General features: G+C 37.7%; 1 protein-coding gene across 7 annotated transcripts in view; it reads right to left on the reverse strand.

Annotated features, from left to right (window-relative positions):
* SPTAN1 (spectrin alpha, non-erythrocytic 1) overlaps window positions 1-20,144 on the reverse strand; it is a 52,673-nt gene that overhangs the window by 7,307 nt on the left and 25,222 nt on the right. For 5 of the 7 annotated variants that reach the window (XM_085312077.1, XM_085312080.1, XM_085312079.1 and 2 more), the window contains 27 exons: window positions 19,725-19,784; window positions 17,219-17,417; window positions 16,228-16,332; window positions 15,434-15,457; window positions 15,041-15,076; window positions 13,187-13,234; window positions 12,369-12,460; window positions 11,835-11,979; window positions 11,524-11,705; window positions 11,265-11,364; window positions 10,945-11,142; window positions 10,677-10,823; window positions 10,004-10,107; window positions 9,698-9,860; window positions 7,400-7,531; window positions 6,933-7,070; window positions 6,464-6,568; window positions 5,997-6,205; window positions 4,906-5,026; window positions 4,295-4,416; window positions 3,595-3,727; window positions 2,943-3,041; window positions 2,569-2,728; window positions 1,729-1,805; window positions 1,394-1,603; window positions 843-1,139; window positions 223-335 (listed from right to left, as the gene is read on the reverse strand). In XM_085312077.1, coding sequence (XP_085168203.1) covers window positions 223-335; window positions 843-1,139; window positions 1,394-1,603; window positions 1,729-1,805; window positions 2,569-2,728; window positions 2,943-3,041; window positions 3,595-3,727; window positions 4,295-4,416; window positions 4,906-5,026; window positions 5,997-6,205; window positions 6,464-6,568; window positions 6,933-7,070; window positions 7,400-7,531; window positions 9,698-9,860; window positions 10,004-10,107; window positions 10,677-10,823; window positions 10,945-11,142; window positions 11,265-11,364; window positions 11,524-11,705; window positions 11,835-11,979; window positions 12,369-12,460; window positions 13,187-13,234; window positions 15,041-15,076; window positions 15,434-15,457; window positions 16,228-16,332; window positions 17,219-17,417; window positions 19,725-19,784 — 3,519 coding nt within the window. The remainder of the gene's footprint in view (window positions 1-222; window positions 336-842; window positions 1,140-1,393; window positions 1,604-1,728; window positions 1,806-2,568; window positions 2,729-2,942; window positions 3,042-3,594; window positions 3,728-4,294; window positions 4,417-4,905; window positions 5,027-5,996; window positions 6,206-6,463; window positions 6,569-6,932; window positions 7,071-7,399; window positions 7,532-9,697; window positions 9,861-10,003; window positions 10,108-10,676; window positions 10,824-10,944; window positions 11,143-11,264; window positions 11,365-11,523; window positions 11,706-11,834; window positions 11,980-12,368; window positions 12,461-13,186; window positions 13,235-15,040; window positions 15,077-15,433; window positions 15,458-16,227; window positions 16,333-17,218; window positions 17,418-19,724; window positions 19,785-20,144) is intronic. The other 2 variants (XM_085312081.1, XM_085312078.1) reach the window with 1 other exon arrangement.

The following is a 20,144-nucleotide window of genomic DNA, read 5'->3' on the forward strand; positions in this document are numbered from 1 at the left end:
TTCAGAAGCAAAAACATGTTTATAGCCTCGTGTTTCAGGGATTTCCTCTAACTGCTCCTCCCTCAAATCCTAGCTGCAGGAAATGAACAAGTGCTCAATAACTCAGTTTTTCAGCAGAAGACACTTACAACTTAGACTGACTTTAGAGAAGTATACATAAGATGGATACAAGTCTTATCTGAGGAATTCTCTAAGGGCAGCTCCTTCCAAGACAAACTATACCTCGTCTCCTGAATCCACTGATGGAAAGCATTAGCATGCTGAGCAAACTCCTGTCGCAATTTGTCATTTTCTTCCTGTCGTCGCTGTTCCTTCTGCAGCTCCAGTTCTCGTTCCTGAGAAACGAACAAAAATAACTTCAAATGGAGAATTAATGTGATTATCTTAATTTTGCTTTTTGTTACAGGATGAAGAGCTGCACACCAGCACAATTCTGGAGCTCAAAGCAAGGCYGAGGACTCAAAGGTTGTCTTGGATAGCTACACAAAATAATCTAAAGCTACAACACAGAATATTCCTGTTAAAGTCTTGAGAATTGGAATTCATGTAGCAGTTACATTACTGTACAGTAAGGGTGTTAGCTGTATCTTACAATTAGGAAATACAGGACATGTTTTGGTTCCTTTTAAAAGGATACAAATGGAGGACTGTGAGAACAACTGAACAGCAGCACAAGTATACAGGTAATGGAAATTCTTCTTTGCTCCATTTGTGGGGTTTGGGTTTTTTTGTTTTGYTTTCTCTCCTCTAAAGTGCTGCGCTCTTCTACTGATTATCTTGGAGGGACAATTTCCAGGGAAGACTTGAAAGATCATAAGCTGTGAAAATTCTCTTTGACTTGCCTTGATGATTTTCTGCAGATTCCTCCAGGTTTCTTCGAGAGCCTCCATRGTAAACCAGGTATATGGGTTGGAGGCTACACGGAAGCTCTTGATCTGGCGATCAAGCTCAGCTAGCTGGTTGAAGTCAGCTTGGGCAGAACTGAGTGAAGAACGGAAAGCATCGTGAGCTTCTCGCAGTGCTTTGATTTCTTCTAGAGAGTTGCAGCGCACAGGATCCGTCAGGTCCTCTTCAGCGTTCTCAAACCAGCTGTTGAAGGCAGATGCCTTCTTTGCAAAAGTCAGGAATAGATCCTCAACCTTGAAAAGAGAAAACAATTCAGTTGTTCAGTTACGACGCAGTAATGCACTATGTGAGATGATCTGTAGTTAACAAGAATAAATGATCATTTGCCTTTATTACTCATTTCTTGCAAGTATCTCAAAACTTATGAATAATCCCCATTTGCACAATTAYTAGTTGTAAATGGAAAAAGCTGTATAAGCTGACGGTGTTGTGAGTTTTTTCAATGACGATGATGAGATTTTGGTAGCCACAAGGTCTGGGTGCTCACCTTCCTGAAATGCTCCTGGGCCTCCAAGAGTTTCTTTTTCCTGGCAGCAGAATTAGCAAGCAGCTGATTCCAGCGTTTCATCAAAGAAGCATGCCGAGCCTCAATGGCCTTTGACTGGATATGTTTGGCAGCTAGTAGCTGGTCTTTCAGTGCAGTGATGTTTGCAATTCCCTCCTGCTGGAAAGCTTGAAGTCCAGCATCGAAAGTTTCCTGTAACATTAAAAAAGAATGAACTATTTTAGATTAACCATGTAAATGCCAAATTCTTTGAATTCTTGTATATTCCAGAAGCATTCACATGTTCTTACAAGGCTGGAAGCAGCATTAGCACTAACCTGTTTAGTGAGCAGTGTCTGTACAGAGGAAAGGTCACGTCCATAATCATCTGTCTTCAGACTATTCTCCTTCTCACCTGGGAAATGAAACAAGTAAGAACATCAACATCTCTTCTTCCCAACCACAGAATGGTTGAGGTTGTAAAGGACYTCTGGAGATCATCTAGTTCAACCCCCCCGCTGAAGCAGGGTCACCTATAGCACATTGGACAGGATCGTGTCCAGGAGTGTTTTGAGTATCTCCAGAGAAGGAGACTCCACAAYCTCTCTGGGCAACCTGTTCCAGTGCTCTGTCACCCTCATAGTAAAGAAGTTTCTCCTTATATTCAGGTGGAACTTCCTGTGTTTCAGTTTGTGCCYGCTGCCTCTTGTGTGGTTGCTGGGCACCACTGAAAACAGTCACGCCCCATCCCCTTGACACCCTCTCTTAAGGCATTTATAGATACTGATAAGATCCCCTCACAGTCATCTCTTCTTCAGGCTAAACAGGCCCAGCTCTCATAGCCTTTCCTCACAGGGGAGATGCTCCAGTGCTCTAATCATCCTCATAGYCCTACGCTGGACTCTCTCCAGTAGTTCCATGTCTCTCTTGCACTGGGAAGCCCAGAACTGGACACAGTACTCTGTTACCTCTATGCCTAATCAGGGGAAAGCTTCACGTTCTGATGAAATAATTACCCCAACAACATAAATTAAAGTATCAGGTAGAGCACTGTTGAGTACTTTGGGATTATGTCTCCTCATTACAACAGTAATTGAGAAACTACCTGAGATCTTTTGGAATGAAGGAGCRTTTCAGTTCCTTTATGACAATGCACTGTGCCTCATTATAGGACATACCTATCCATGACTCTACCACATCTGCTTTCCAGTTGAACTGGAGGAAGGCAGAGTTCTCATCCAACTTGGCCTTCCTCTGAGCTGCAGCCTTCTCCAGATCTGACACCTTGCCTCTGAGGCCCTTCATCTTGGCAGTAATGTTCTCCTCATGGTGATTGTTCTACATGGCAGGAGGAAAAAAAAARKTYSRGRRRAAAAAAAAAATCAGTTGCAAAAACYGAATAAGAATTCTTTTCAGACTGAGTTTTATTCAGACTGCAAAAATAAGAGATAAAATAGATGACAAATCAATCCTGGGAGAAAAATAAGTCTACTTGGACATGAAAAGRTCCTGGGTAGCCTTCAAAGGTTTTTCTTTATTAGTTTATATTCACCTTTTTAATGAGATCCTCTCCGTTAGCACAAACATCGTTCACTCTGTCTTTGTGTACAGTGAAGTCAGTCTCAAATGCTTCATGCTTTTTCAGCAAACCCTGCAAATACAATGCATAGTCACTTTTAAAAATACTTTCTCACTATTTGTTAAAAAGAATAAAAGAATTCATTGTTTTAAGTCAGCTAGCATAAATTTTTCTAACCAAACTATTAACCTTACCTCATTAACGCAACTCCCCCTTCCCCCTTTGTGGGCAAAAGATACCTAGATACAACTTCTAATACCCCTTTAAGCTAATTTTCCTTTTATMTTTGCTGTATTTCTTAGAAAAGTTGATTCTCTTCAGGAAAAGAGCTCTTCATGTAGAGATAAATTATTTCAGACTAGTGTCAAATCTTTTCCTACACACCATTTAACAAAACTTAATAAAGCAAATGGCAAACAAATCCAGATAAAGAAAGCTCTCTGAAGTGCTTGAATACAACTAAATGTGTGAAGTCCAGTAAGGCATGCTATGTAGTTAAAACATACTAAAAGCCTCTCCAGAGCATCTTAAGCCTCTCATTACAGTCCTACTTCACTTGGAATGGTCCATTAAGGTCTAGCCAACAATAGTGCGATAATAACGGAAATGACAACTTTCTCCATACCTGGATAGCAGCAAGCGTGTCCCCATAATCCTCACTAGCTACCAATGTCATTTTCTCATTAATCCAGGCTTCTTCTTCCTCAACATTTGCTACAAACTGCTGGTATTCCAGAGATTCCTCTAGGCGCTGACCTCTGTATGGGAAAGGAAAGGCAAAATTAGCCAAAGTGCTGCTTTTACACTGCTCTACCACTTTYAGATGTAAGATGTAAAAGCAAATTACAACAGCAGAGAACCTGGGAACGAACAAAGGTTCAACCCTAACATACAATCATTCACACTTCTCTCCTCCAGCAGTGCACTGCAATATCATCAGCTCTAGAAATTCTCCAGGCTACAAAGCCTGCAGCTATATGACTGCAATGAATCATCTGCTGCCAATAGTTTCYTTCAGAAAAACATCCTGGTGGGGGATTAAGGCTAATTAATTTAAAAGCCTAGAGTTTTCAAGTGGACCAAGAAAAGGACTTATATACAAACCCTAGGCCTATTTAAAAAAGACTCAGGAACTCTACTAATGAACATTATCATTAAAACTCTTCCAACAGTCRCCTAGAGCCTGTCATCAATGACAGGTGCTACTGCATGGTATTACTAATGACCTATATCTAAAAATCTGAAATTCAGTAAATTTGATTATTATAAGTCCCTGTAGCTGTTTTATTTGTATTGCATTTTACAGAAAGTTGAGTCTCACACACCGAGCAGCTGCCAACTGTTTTAACTCTTTCCAGTGATCCACAAACTGAGCCAGTCTCTGTTGTATCTCCTCCTTTCCGATTGTGTTATCATCTGAAAGCTTCTTCCCAGTATCTAAAACACCCTGAAGAACAGACAAGTACAGTTATTAGAACATCACTTCCTCTTTTCTTGTGCATTGTAACTGATTCCTACAAATCTCTTATGGGTTTTCTTGTATCAAATCATCCTTATATAACAAGTGAATTTTTAATTTCTCTAGTTCAGATATTTTTGTGGGTTTAGCATAGAGATAGCAAGTTTATACATGGAATAACTTCCTGCCACTTCTTTAAAAATGATTGCTTGCTGTAGCCTAACAAAGTCTTTTCTTTATCTCATGTTCTTCAGACAGTAGTAGCTACAAAGGCATCAGAATGATGCCTGTTGTCTGATACATAATCTCAATCATCTAGTACACAAATYCTGAAATATGTCTCTAAGCATATACTGACTTTTACGACAAAAGGCATTTTTTCCACTTGAAATTTCATATTTGAATCATTTATCACTAAAATACAACAAAACATTTCTTATAGGGCCAATATAAAAATTCTTGACAGATTTTCTTTACCTGTATAGCAGGCTCATGGGCAGCTAATTCTGCTTCTAAGCGCTTGTGTTTTTTCCTAAGRTTCTGCACACCAGTTAGGTCTCTGCCGTAGTCCTCTGAGCTAACCAGCAGTTTCTTCTCTCTAAATTCAAAAGACAGATACAAAATTTGAAAATTTCTTACGCAAGTCAAACTTCACAACCAGAGCAAGCGTCTTTGTATTTATCGGAATGAGGAACATTGTAGAATACAATGACTGAGTTTAGAGGGCATTATATATTTTACAGGAAAGCAGCAGTGTAAAGCRTCAAATAAAGTTCCTTGTATTTAGAAGTTAACAATCTTTCAAATAATTTATCACACAGAGGACATAGGATAGGGAAAAACAAACCAATCTCTGCAAATGAGGCGGTGTTTTTCACTATATACATGAATTATCAATCAACAGCAGCTGACTCCAAGCAGTACATTTAAAATAGTCTGGGGAGAAAGAAGGAAAGGCAGAAGGCCTCATACTCCTTTATGGTTGTGTGCAAAGGATAGAGTTTCTCTGTATTATGTTTCCTTTCTAAGAAAGTAGCTACCTTTGTTAAGTTTACTTGCTGTTCTTTTTTTAGAAGCATGACAAAGTAGTGCTCTAATGTGAACAACTTGTATCAGGCTYATATCTTTTTCTCCTCCCCTAAGATATTAGCACCAATATGTGCTTGTTTATTAACTACRTTAAACTAAAACAACAACAACAAAAAGAAAAACTTATAAATATTTGGAATTGAAGAAGTAAGGTTCARTTTGGCATTTTCTCAAAAAGACTAGAGTCAAATTACAGTTATCTGGTCCAGTGTTAAAGCACATTAGCTGTTTCAGCAAAGAGCTTTTCTTATTAGGGTCTAGCCAAAGAAAACTGTAGGTAGAAGGTCCACACAGACTAGTGCTGAAGCCAATTTGAATATCRTTTTCTCTGACTGGGAGGCAAAGACAATTTCTTGTGTAGGCACACGTCTGTGGAAAAGCAAGGTATAAAACCATACTACAAGACTATGAATGTTGTTAGCAAGCTGATAATAAGCATGTGTCCTCATGCCAACACCTAGAACTTCCAAAATACATACTTGATCCAGGACTCCTCGTCATCCATATCGCGGAAAAAYTGATGCAAACGGTGGGACTCGTTCAGCTTTGCACGGCGGGCAGCTGCCATACTCTTGATCCTCTGAAAGCGTCCATTAATAGTGTCACGTTTATCCTTTACTTGGGAAGTATCGAAAGCACTGCTTGTCATCAAGCTGTCAGCTTGACTATTCAAGTCTTTCAGACGATCCTAGAAACAACAAAAAGAGGTGTAAAGGTAAAGAGGTGTGTGAACAACACGGATCTCATTTCAGTGTTTGTTATCTCAGTATAGCAATGAAAAGCTTACTGCTGTGCAGAGCCAATCTGTATTAGGAAAACACGTTTCAACAGGTTTATGAATGCAGTCAACAGGTTTATGAATGCAGCACAGATAGAAGCAAATTTAATCTGTAGAATTTGCTGATTACTATGATTTATCTTTCAAAATTAAAAGAGAATACGGTACCTCATGAGCAGATATATCAGCTTCCAGTAACTGGTGCTTCTTCAGAAGGTTGTTAACAGATGCCAAGTCCTTCCCATAGTCTTCAGATGCCAAGAGAGCCTCCACCTTGGGGGGAGGGAGTAAAGAAAAAGGGAAYGGAGGAAGAGTTGTGTGCTGAATCTTCACCAACACTTCAGATATAAGGCATTTAAGATTATGCAAATCAATTTTCTCCTCAATTTTCAACAACATGGACAAACCTTTGCTGCATCAACTGTTTCACTTGTCAGATATTACATAAACAGTAATATTAAAAACATCCACAAAATTTTTAGGCTTTTCAGAATTTCATAATAAATATATTTTTCAAAAAGATCGAAACTCACTTAAAGATGTACTATATTCTAGAAAATCTAAGATAAGCAAAGGGAATCTGGAATTAGAAAAAACAAATCCCACGAATGAATAATCACACTATCAGACAGTTTACCTCAGAAAGCCAGAAATCAAAGTCCTTGATTCCAGTATTGAAATTCTGTTGTTTGTTAGCTTCTTTGAGCTTCTGACTCTTCTCTGCTGACTTCTGCACCAGGAATTGCCATTGGTCAGCCAAAGCAGCTAGGCGTGCCTGTTACAAAATAGAAAAGAAAAATGYTATAAAAACAAAACAAAAAGTTCTAACAAATGCAACGCCAGAATAAGGAAAAAATTTGGCTGCTATTTCCAGGTATGCAAATTATATAGTCACTATTTCAACATTGCCTCGCTATAGTTCAGTTTAACTTTTACATTCTGATTGTAGAATCAGGAAACTTCTCTTGCTCTTAAGAATGAAGTAAAATGATTCTCCTGATTTTTATTGTACAGTCTTTTTTTCAAGGGAAAAAGCTCACAACTATCCAAACAGCTAAATCAAAGCTTAAACAAAGTAAATCGTTTTAGACTTTTTGTATTTACCTTCACAGCATCCTCACTGCCAGCACATGCTCCTCTTTCAATCAGAGAGTTCCCCATATCAATGACTCCACGGATCCGATCTGCATTGGCATGGAGCTCAGCTTCAAAGGCCTGATGTTTCTGATGTTTGCTCTGAATATGACAAAACAAAACTCTCAAGACACTGGACAAAGGGCTCCTAAGTTGTTCTCATAGTCTGACAAGAGAGCACGACTATTTATGGACAGAAGTCCATGCATAGTCTGACCTAAAGAAGTTCTCTCTCTCTCTCTCTCTCTCTCTGTTAGAATATTATTTGCTCACTCAAATAACTCTTCCATTAATCTGGCTTTGATCCAACAAATTGTCATTAAGCTGACATTTATAACTCAGACAATGTCTCTTGCATTTTACAGATGCTCATAAAACATTCCTAGTATTAGGTTTAGGCATTATTCAAGTAGAAGTTTTTCATTTACATTGCCATCACCTCTAGAAAGCAGGAATTTTATTATATATATAAGCGGAAGCACAGTTGATCATGCTTTCTACTCCTGTTAGTTTTACAAGTTTCTACTTCCCTCCCTAATTAATAGGTATTGAGGAGAAAACACTGTTCCAGAAGTTCTTTTCTGCACAGTTTGGTATTAGTCAAAGTAATGTGTGACCACATATCTTGAAATCCTGAATTAACAGCCAGAAGAAACACTACAAAAAACTTAAGTACTTGCTGAAAATTCTCCTCTGCTGAACTGAGAGCACCATGAGAACAATAGGAGCCTTGCTATGGGAGGAAATGCACAATCCTCTCTCACATATACACGCATCCATTCACTCACCAGGAAGATAACAGCAGCACAAAAATGACAAGACAGATTTTATAAGCATTAACTAGAAATGCTAGTAACACTGGACATGGGCATACAATGCCCTGAGAGAATGGAATGAAAGGAAATGTTAGATTAAAAATAAAAGATGGAAAATAGTACAACACTGGCATAAGAAATTCTGCATGAACTGCTTTATCTTGGAAACTGCTAATCCCTTGTGCTGAGATTATGAAAACATATCCTCTAAAGTTAAGTTCACCAACATGTAAAATTCAATTAAAAAGTAACACAAAGCTGCCAATTGCGTATCTCCACATAATTACTAGTGCAACAAACAAGACTTTTTCTTTTAAATATAAATCATTCAAATTTTTCTAAAAAGGAAAATAAAACCTGATGTACCACAGCCTAAAGTGATAAACACGGTGCTTCTCTCCTTCCTTTCTCTAGGTTGCTTCCTCCCCTCTTTCCTTTGTTCTGACTTCTCCCTCCACGTATCCTCATTTTACTCCACCAGGTCTATCACCTTTAACTGAATCCTCCACTTCTAGCAATTTTAATTTTACAAACACAAGCTGACAGAGTTGACATCACATCATGGGTTAATTATCATAACTCCTCCAACAAGGAAAAGGACAGACCCAACTGCCAAACTTCTGAAAAAGGAGAATAGCAACCAATTTTAATACGGACTAACTACTAAAAACCCCCCAATCATTAYTAATCTAATGTACCACAATTGAAACAGATCATGCAGAACACACCTGCAAAACAAATACGTAAATAAATGATGCTGAAGAGGCATTAACAAAAAAAGCCACATCCATAACATGAAGATCAATAGCTGTACCTGGATGCATGTCAATAACTATTAGCAAACAAAGAGATTGGATGAACTCATGGATGGAGCAACAGACTGCAACCAGACCTTGTGCTCACACATAAGCTATACAAAGARAATGAATTCACATACCAGGGCTAGTCCAAACTACAAAACTTACCAGCAGTTTGGAAAGCTACAAAACAGATCGAGAAAAGTAGTTCAGTACATTCATACTACCTCATAAGTCAGTATTAAGACATACGCAGTAACTTACATAATTATTCTTTAATACTGAAAAATGAATGAGACCTCACATTTTAGAACATCAGACAGAGATGAGACCTGGGAACTCCATTTCCTTATTTTATTAACTAGATGCTATGAAAAAGACAGTATGTTCTCAGAGGGTTCTTCAGAAAGCTTGCTGCTGTGGATCCTACATATCTTGYTGACTATATACATCAACTAGTGAGTTCTATATTGGGCCTTATTTCATGCATAATGCAACTTCCACTTTCTCCTCATAAAAGGGAGACCGTGCCCAACATGATGCATTATTCTCTTATCACGGAATAAGGATTCCTCTGAGCATATTCTTTAGAGAAAAGGTGTACTTAGTAGAGTTACAGTTTTTGTTCTGATTTTTGAGCTGAAAAACACATTCACCTGGATATTTGTAGGATCCTTATATGATTCATCACTTGCAGTTTGGAGCTTTTCACTGATCCAGGCTTCCACTTCATCCACATCACGACTGAATTGTTGGAGAGTCTGAGATTCTCCCAGCTTAGATCTCTTTTCAATCATTTGAGCTTTCAGACGAAGCCACCTGTACACAATTAAATACATGCATAACATGAAAAAATAAGATTGCACATGGCATAATGTTCAAGAGCTACAAAACTGACATCAAAGAATGTTTCTTTTAGTCAGTATCTGCATCCCATTTAACAGGGTAATCAGTGCACTGACCTGTCCAGAACYTCGTTGCGTCTGTTAGCAATGACTCCTTTTGCATAATGATCAGCAGAAATCAGCTGGTCAGCAAAAGACTGCAAGACAGCAATTTTCTCTTCCTATTCAAAACAGAAGCCATTAATTAGAACTGTACTCATTAATTAGAACTGTACTACCTTATACAAGTGATGATCAAGGTTAGGAATGGAACAAGACTTTTTTTTTTTTAAATGAATATACATTATTGTAAATGTGACTCTAAAGGAAGAGCACCTTCTGCAGCACTGCAGTATTCAGCTTAGGACTCCCTTTCATCTGTAGCAGCTAGGAGAGAAGTATCTTTTGGACTTCAAGATAAAGTAGTATGATCTCTCAACAAAAGCAGGCAGTTTTCTCCTAGGAGGAGCTGAAAATATACCTACCTTTTTCCATCGGAAAAAAAAAATCCACTTCAAGTCAGTAATCGATTTAAACAAATACTTGCCATTATTTCTACACTATAGCTGTGGGCAATGAAATGCATCAATACATCCTGGTCTGCAGTAGCGACTTGTGAACTGCTGTAGGTTCCATAGAACTAAGTATTTAGAACCATGAAGTCATACATGGTGATTAAGCACATCTTTTGTTAATAACTTGCATAAGAAACACTGAACTACTTTCCCCTCGCTTTATCTATATTCCTCACCTGGACATTGATTGCTTTATCGAAATCTTCATGTTTCTTGATGAGTGCCTCCACGCTGTCTAAGGAGTCTCCTTTATCTTCTGTACTTAGGAAAGCTTCTCGGGCAGCCATCCAGTTTTCAGCCTGTTCACAGTCCCGATGAAACAGCTAAAGGAGAAAAAACTCCAAAGCATTAGACAGACAGACCACAAACACTACTCATCACTATGAAACAAAATTCCTTATGGAAGGAGAAATTCTTTTTCTTCTTTAAAATCCAGCAGAGTACCTGTAGTTCTAGACATTGGTCTAGCATCATTCTGCGCTGGACCCAGGCCTTCTCTAGGTCTGTGCGTTCTTGATCTAGAATATCCAGTTTTTCCTTGATCTCTGGRCTAGCATAATGTCCATGAGCCAGAAGCTGTTGTCCAAATTGTTCAAATGCCTGGAAAGTGCCAGCCCTGGCATCGATTTCAGTGCGGTGTTCCTGCAAGAGACAGAATTGATCTATTTTCAGAACTGTAAAAAGGAAGTCTCAGGAAAAAAAAAAACTACATCTGTTGATGTTTTTTTATAAATGCTTATATATACTTAGGATCTTTCACACACCTGGTGCCTTTCCAGTAAAGCCTCAGCTCCAGTCACATCCTTTGCAAGTTCATCTGAAGACACTAGGCTCCGGATTCCATTGATCCAAGACATAAGGTCYCTGTAAATACATATTAATAGAGATTTTTTCTTTCTCTCCATTGAAGTAAAACAGAAAAGTAGTTCCTTTTCCAACCCACCCTGGAAATATTCCTGTGGAACAATGAACCATATACACTTCACAAGTAACATACGTGAGACCACAGGGTGTGGTCCTTACCTGAAATCACTGAGGAAACGCTGCAGGTCATGAGAATCTCCAAGCTTCTCTTTGCGCTGATCAGCACGTTTTCCCAGACTGCTCCAAGCCTGGTTCAACTCAGTACATTTTTCTTGGAGATCTTCAGCAGATTCTGGATGTGACTGGATCAGACGCTGGGCRGTTTCACCAAGAGAATTCACCTAAAATTAGAGAAAGAAGAATAAAATGAAATGAATGAAAACAAAAAAAAAAAACTCTTTTCTATAGTTAGATCATTTCTGCTAGGTAAAGAGAAGCAGCTCTTGGTTTTGTCTCCCTTTTAATCTCACCTTGTCTCCAAGAGCTGCCAAGTCTCTCTCAAAGCCTTCATGTTTGCGCTGCAGAGCTTGCACACTGGCCAAGTCATGTCCATAATTGTCTGTATTTAACGCTTGATTTTTCTCCTCTATCCATTCTTTTGTTTCATCAGCATCTCTGATTTGAGCAAAGGGAAGGAAAAAAGAGAACCAAAATGAAGGCCATCCTAGAATCTTTGTTACCTGCCAAGTCACCTATTTCCAGAAAAGCTCAAGTATCTGACAGCTCCATTAAGTCGATTTTCCAAGATGATACAGACAAACTTTGGCAAAACAGGACAGTAGCCCAGGTCTCTCAACCCCTCAGCACTTCCATGCTTTCATGTTAACTAGCTTTTCTTTTTCTAGCAAGCACATGAAGAATTCTTGTTGCTCCACTAGCTGGTTCAACTTCTACTGAACAAGCTGAGGGTTGAAATGTGAGTTGTTTCGAATAGGTCCCAGTATGTTTCGGATCTTATAATCTATTTTATTCAATTAAGACCAAATATGACATGAACATCCCACCTGTGGAACCTCTGGACTTCATGAGCACTGCCCAGCAGCTGACTTCGTTCCTCTGCCAACTGCTGCAGAGATCTCCAGCGCTCATTCAATTCCTGCACGAAAAGAAACACTGATGTTACAAGTGTATAGTTTCTAGCATTTTTGTTTAAAAAAACTCTTATGTTGGGCTCACTGAAGCCTTATGATGTCAAACAGAAAAATTTACTATCCAACAACATTTTGTTCACCATGCTTTTACAACAGCCCTTCTCTGAAGGTACAAAAATGTTTCAGCTTCTGCTTCAAAGAATCTTGTAAACCTGTACTTCAGCTGACCTAAAAATAGATAGTTGAAACAATGATCCCCCAGCTTTTTTCATTCTGCTGACTTCTGTAAACATATTAACAACTCCTTCTTCATCCCCATTTTTACAGGCTTTATTTCAGCGGTCTGCTAAACGTTTTTTTGTTTGTTTTTTGTTTTTTTAAAAAAGCAATACTGGAATACTTCCTAAATAGCTGCACCTCAGGGTTCTAGCGTATGTAAGCAAATTTCATCAAGCAGTCAATAAAATAAAAGGCCAAGACTGACCTTTAACTACAGGGGAATATCTAGCTACAGRATTTCTGGGCATACAGTTACTCTATTCTGCTTAACTCCACAAGAATACACAAATTCAAGTAACCTAGCAAAATAAAGCCTCTCAGGCTGTATTTCCATAATTCTTTCTATGAGTTCATCCAAAAGGATTTATAAAAAGTTTGAGACACAAGGAGGAAAGGGAGGGTGAAACAAAGTTCTCAGCTTTTGAATTCATTTCAAAAAGCTATTCTATTACCTTGATGGAGTTAAAGGTTGCCACAGTGTGTACCACCAAGCGTGCAGACTATATGAAAAGGCAGAAATAAAAGTAGCGTTAGAAGTCACATCCTACTTATGAGCACCAAAATCAGATTCAAATGCCTTAAAAATCCATAATGACTTGGCCTATATCAACTTTACAGAATACAGGAAAAAAGAGAAATACCCTAGATTTTAAGTTTCCATGGAAACTGTTGAACTCTTTAAACACTTCTTTAAAATACAGTTTTGAATACACTGTTGTTTAATATGAAACAGGAAGTAAACAATAAGAAAATAAACATAAGTAAAAAAGCAACTAAAATAATAATCTGCAATATTTAAAATAATAGACTCAAAATACTTAGTAATTTACAATATGATTATCATCTTGTGCAGTTTAAACAAAGCAAAGYGCAAATTCAAACAAGCAACAATAGCCTTAATGAGGACAGAAAAAATTAAATGCAACATTTGATATGGTGATTAAAAAACCCCCCAAAACTCAGTCCTGTGGACAGAGAACACTAATTGCCAAACTGTTCAGCTTCTGGCATTTTTTTTCCCCCCTTTTCTTTGTTTGCAAAATCAGCTGAACAGTTAACTCAAGCACTTCTGGAGCACAAGATGACATTCAAAATTGGCAAAGGCTCATCAAAAAGATAACTAATTGCCTCCGATGTGCAATGTCTTTTTCTGAAAAAGATGCATTACTTTCAAAATTCATCCCTTTGCAGACATGCACAGAGAAGAACTTACAGTGCGCTAAGTTACTATGAGACAACCACTCAATGAACATATTTATCAATGTACAGATTTATCAAAAAAACACTAAATAAATCTTGTTGAAAAGTCTACATCTTCTACAATAATGTCAAATGAAAGCATATTCAGCTGTTTTTTCTATATTATACAGTTTAAAATATGTGCAAGCAGTTAAGTCTAAGAGGGTGGATGTAAGACATGAAACATGGGAATGAAATTTTACAGAGGAAAGCACGATGCTTGATAACGTCAAAAACAATCAAAATATTTTCATTCATCAATGGGTAACAGCTATTCCACTGTAAACCACTAACGAGTGGATAAAGTTTTCCTCTACTCTTGTAGAAGATGAGCTACAGATGAATGATGGAAGACAAAGACACTGCTATACAYAGGGCATATTCCTTTTTATAGGAATACTGATATAAATGGCTTTGACTTTCAGGAATAAAAACATTTCKTTCTTTCTGGTCACTAGATAAAAAGAGAATTAATGTCAAGTAAATGGGGAAGAGTTTGCATCCAGTGGCTGCTGTAATAGTTTAAGATGTTGGCATAAAAGTTGCAGTTTGTCTTAATAGTATGGCCTCTAAGGAAAAAAGAGTCACCTTGCAGAGAAGTTAAAGAAGTCTGCCTGTATTATCAGCAATTTCTATGGCTACAGCAATTCTGCTATTGTCTCAGTTATCTTCATGACCATACCCCAAAATAGAAAGTTGAACTAAAAATCACTTAAATTTGCTTAGGTGTTAAGCAAAAGAAAAAAAAAAAGAAAAAAAGAAAAAAAAGAGAGTGGTACCTATACAGCATCTTTAGAGACCAATAGAGAATCTGTACACAAGTACATAAAGGTGAATTCCTAGCCAATACTCCATAGGTTTTTGCAACATGCTTKTTGAAATAAAGCGAAATGAAATTCTCTAACCCTAAACCATTATCAATTCAAACGCTTGCTAAGACTAGGACACYACTTTGTCAATTTTCTTAAGGACAGAAGGAGGGCACATGAGAGGGTGCATGGTCCATGATATGCTGTAGTTCTTGGTTTATTTTCCTGTTTGGCATGCCACTAAATAACGACACCTACCTTCCAAGGAGAAGCTGTCTTAGAATCAGTTTCATCCTGTTTGAAAATGTGAAGACACAACTTTGAGCATATGAAGAAAAAAAAGCGAAATCTAAAACTATAAGAAATATTAAAAATCCTTGAGCTAGTTCTCCATGTTCATTCCTTGATACAGTAAATCAATTGCTGCAAATCAGCATTTGCATCATTTAGGGTTATGCTGCTCTGTGCTGGTTTTCGGGGGGGGGGGGTAGTGGGGAATAAATGGATCAAAGATAATCTTTTTATATCCATTCAAAGTCATTATCTAGAATGAGTTCCTTCATGGAAATGAACTACGATTATGGCTGAACTTTTACCTTGTACCTTCCCTATCGTTATAATCGCCACACCATCTCAGAAATTAATACTTACCCTGGGCATCATACCATAGACCTCCTGCAATGGAAAAACAGAAGCCATTAGTTATTTTCTTCAGAATGGCTACGAAAATTTTACTGGTTTTGAGAAAGGAAGATATCAGAAGATATGCTGCCATCCTTTGAGACAGCTTCCTCTACAGATTTGTTAYCAGAATGTTATTAACCCAAATAGTGCTCATACCACCTAAATGCGCAGCAGAAATGGGAATCCGACTACTCGTATCAGAGAACAAAAATAGAAAAGCTGCTTCGATATTCTGCTAATACTGGATACAATTATTTACAGAAAGAGAAACGTATGCAAAAACTCAGCAAAAAATAGTGATTAAAAAAAGCAGTTAATTAGGGGTGTTTTTTTTTCCCTTTCTTTTTTTTCTTTTAACCATTATTCACATTTAACTGTGATGAAATGAAGGCGAATATTTTCAATTTACATGAAGCAAGATCAATGCATGGACTCTCCATGACTTTTAATATCATGGAAATCCTTACAGGAAAGGAAAAGAAAAAAAAAGGAAAAAAAAAAAGCTATAGATAGTGCTGTTTCCTGTAGTACTATTTAAAAAAGAAGTTCAAAAGGTAAACTTTTGATGGCCAGACTACAAGGAGCATTAAGTGCCTTGTTAGAATAACAGTAATATCAGACCAAAGAGCAGAAATGAACATCTGGAATCTTGCAGCAAATCTTTACATGAAAAAGGGGAAGACAATGGAAAAGATAGCAAAGAGGAAGAAATTCTTTTGCCTCTCGACAGCATTAGACTTAAATCAGAATGACAGACAGACCTGTTGTTGCACTGCTTGCACTTCATCTGCCATTAATCCTTCTGATTCCAGATCATTTGCAACCTTGTTTATCTCCTTCAGACGTGATTCATTAGCTTTTAAATCCTGCACAGAACAGCAAAATATCACAAAATGAACATTCACATTAGCAAAGCATGTGGATCAAGTTTACAAAGTAGAGGTGCCAAAAAGTACCCAGGCTGTAATATCAGGAATTTAGCCCACTTGATCTTTACARTTACCAGTGAACATGCAATATGTGAGAACCTATACTGAGAAATCCCAGCTGTCAGTATCAAGAGATTAAAGAAACACACYATCAGTTTTCCATACACAAAATTAATTAATGATCAGCAACAGAATTAACTTTGAAACTGTCAGGGATAATAGCATTACCCAGATGAAGACTGAAAACTATCATCCATATTACTGGTTAAACAAGCTAAAAGTGAAGCAACTTAAAAAGTAATTTTATTAATACTCTCAAATACATCCAGACAAACAGACTATAAAGCAGAAAAGGAAGCTGTTTAAAAAGCAACAGTGGGGAAATGGCATTTAGATTTTAAGGTTTAAGGAGTGTCACAGTTTAAGTTCAATCACTAGCTTATTTATTTATTTTWAAAAGTATCCTCTTYTCACCTACAATATTAGGCCGGCTCAAATTGTTAGCTAACCTACAAGCTGCGGTTGTAATAATGTCCACAGAATTATCAAATCAACGGCTTTTCCAATGCAGAAGGTCAAGTGTCTCTGCATTTCAGTATGCAGCATCTTAYTGAAGTGGACAGAACAAATATATCTGCCCAAGCAATTCTTTCTCATTTATTCTAAGCACAAGGACCGCATACGTTGGAAGAAGGGAAAAAAATGATCCAACATCCAAAGACAACCAGCACTTTGAAGTAGACTATTATYTTTTCATATCTTACAAAACAGTTGGAGGAGAAAAGCCTAAGATAAACATAGGTTATTCGGCATCACAACATACCTTCTGAAAATCATCAAACTTCTTCTGCAGCACCTCCACTTGCTCCAGATCAGCACCAACTTCCTCATTTGTGAGTGCAGCTTCCTTCTCATTGATCCACTGCTGAAGCTCATTAGCCTCACGGAAAAGCATAAATTTCTTGCAGCTTTTTTCTAGCATGCCTTTACGTTTTTCTCCCAGCTCAAGAAGAGAATGATACCTGGAACAAGCAGAAAAGAAAGGCAGGGGGACAGTCAGATTTATATGAGCAAAGTCACAGTAATTAAACCTGTACCGGTAGCATTAAAGATGCGAGAAATCCCTGCAAGTCTACATACTGTTCTACAGAATGATCTATTTGTATGTGATTAGGTATATGTAAACTGTAGAACTGTATTGTATGTCTTTCCCTTCTACACGGGGAAGTACACTGAAACAAGACCTTCCAAATGAAAAAGACTTCCAGCGGGCAAGGGCAAAACCTAAACCACRGCTTATTTCAGGGTATGCTCTTAAGCTGCAACAGCACTGTAGTGCAAGGTTAAATCAATACAGCTTAAGGTACACAAGAAGCAGTGCCTRCTTTCTGAGAAAGTATTCTTCTATAGCATATCAAGTTTATCATGAGATTAAGATCCCCTAGGCTCACAGCTGTTGGACACCARGTATCTCACCTAGCCATTACTCGGGGCAAAAATCTGCTGAATACTTTTCTGAGATGATACTACTCTGATAATACAAATACCTTCACATGTGTGGGAAATTCACCTACCTGATTTTACTTGTGCTGTTTTTCTATCTGTGTAATTCCCAGTATCAGTGAAACTACTCCTTGTTTACATTAGAATAAATATGAAATAACATGAATCAACACAAAAGTATAACTGCATCACTCTTAAAACGCACAAGATTAAAGTCTCCTGTTTGATCACTATCAACCAACGAGACGCAGACAATCCTGCAAGATATTTCTAAAGCTACTGGCTTAAAAAGCCAACAGAATTTTTGCAGTTATTATTGATATTAAATTACAAATCTCATTAGCATTACAAGCATAATGCCTATTTTTAAAGGATCTGCGCTCAAAAAAGCCACCCTTAACACTCATTATCACCATATGTTAAGTCTTCTGGAAGATAAAAAATTCTAGCTGCACTTACATGCTTTTTACATACTGAATCAGATTGTAGGTTGATCTAGTACAGTGAGTAACTGCAGCAACTAATTCTCTTTATTAAGCCATGAAGATGATGTCCATTTTGATGTTATTAAATCAGTTAATACAAGACATTGCTGAGACACCTCAAATGGGGAAAGGGCAGCTGTACAATGTTTTCACTTGTCACCTTAGAGCACAYAGGTAGTCAGTCACACCTCCCGATTAGAAGAGGTAGCATTTTTCTAACCCCTAACTCAGAGGTGATAGTCTGTTGAAGAAAAGCCTTTATGCCTTGGACAAGAGTGTCTATACACGAAACTGATAATTAGCTCTAGGTCTTTCCATGAAGTGGGCTTCATGGTTTCCTTTCAATTCCTGAAATTAAGACCAAATAGAAAGGAACTAGGAATCTTTCCTTTTTAGGTTTGAATGGAAGCATTCTACTCTGACCTGAACGAACTATTGTATGCAGGAAACACTAAGTTTTAAAGCCTGGCTTACTGGAGTTCACTCCAGCATACAATTTTAGGTATTAAATACTTCTAAAGCTCGTAGAGAATCTGGGGCCAAATCCCTTTAGAAGCAAATCTCTCAAACTTACTTTGCAACAGTTCACAGAGGTTAACACAAAATGCTTTCATTTTGGATTCTCAAGAAATGTCCCCTACGAAAAAACAGTGAGGCACAGCCAGGAAACACTATTCCTTTGGATCGCCTGGCAACTTTCAAGAACATAACGCAAAGTTTATGTTTTTTTCCAGCAGATTTGAACACAAGTTTTAAAATTAAGTTAATGTTACAACAACAAACAATCATCCTATATAAATAAACTAATGCTTTTTGACTACCCAGTATAAATGTTATTTTAACTATGATAACCTCAGCTTTTCCAACATGTAAGGCACTCATATGCAATATGCTATACACAGGGAGGGAAGAAGGGAGGAAGACAAGGAGGGGTATGTGTGTGTGTGTGTGTGTGTCCATATATATATATTTATACACACATATATAAATGTAGTATTTTTACATCAAACAGATAACACAAGATATGCATTAAAAAAAAACAGTCTAGATATTTACTGAAGTGTTATTTGGTAAGCAAAATCAGTATAATGGAAAACACCACCATCACCAATTTAGCAATGCACAGGTGGCCAACAAGATAAGCAGCTGGCTGGATGGCTAACTTTAAAGAACACATGAAACACATACCAGGGTACTCATCTACACTAGAATAATTCACATTGCAGAAATTCCTTCCTTCATGTCTCTTTGGAGCAGCTTTCCCAAAGAAAGAAACAAACAAAGGCAGAATGAGCAGTGACATGGAGACAGGATGGTTTAGAAAGGGCTAATCCTACTCACAGTTCTTCGACCTGTTTCATACGCAGAGATACACTGCCGACTTCCTTAGTTATGAGAGTCCTGCACAGACAGAGGGAGCACAGCAAATGCATGCAAAAAATTAGTCAGATTAACAAAAATAATGAAAGCAGTAGCTCCATCCATGGGTTGTCTGTGGTAGGAGATGGTTAAGAGTTCACATTTAAATGGAGAAAATTAGGTGTCATTCAAAAGCAAATGCAGCAAGTCAGACCAAGAATGCGAATCACATAAGGAAACCTCATCAGTACAGCTGAACTCTCTCTATAAGGTCTCCTCATTTCCTSATCCTTGTGCCATTTGATTTAAAACTGAAGGGTTGGGTTCTCTCTCCTTGGCTCCAAATAAGGTAACTCCTGTTCTAGTTCTTAGAAGTATCACGCAAACCCGTAAGAAAGTTAC

The sequence above is a fragment of the Rhea americana genome, unplaced genomic scaffold (genome assembly GCF_003343005.1).
Source record: "Rhea americana isolate MKP2758 unplaced genomic scaffold, rheAme1 scaffold_357, whole genome shotgun sequence".
In the NCBI taxonomy this organism is placed as follows: domain Eukaryota; kingdom Metazoa; phylum Chordata; class Aves; order Rheiformes; family Rheidae; genus Rhea; species Rhea americana.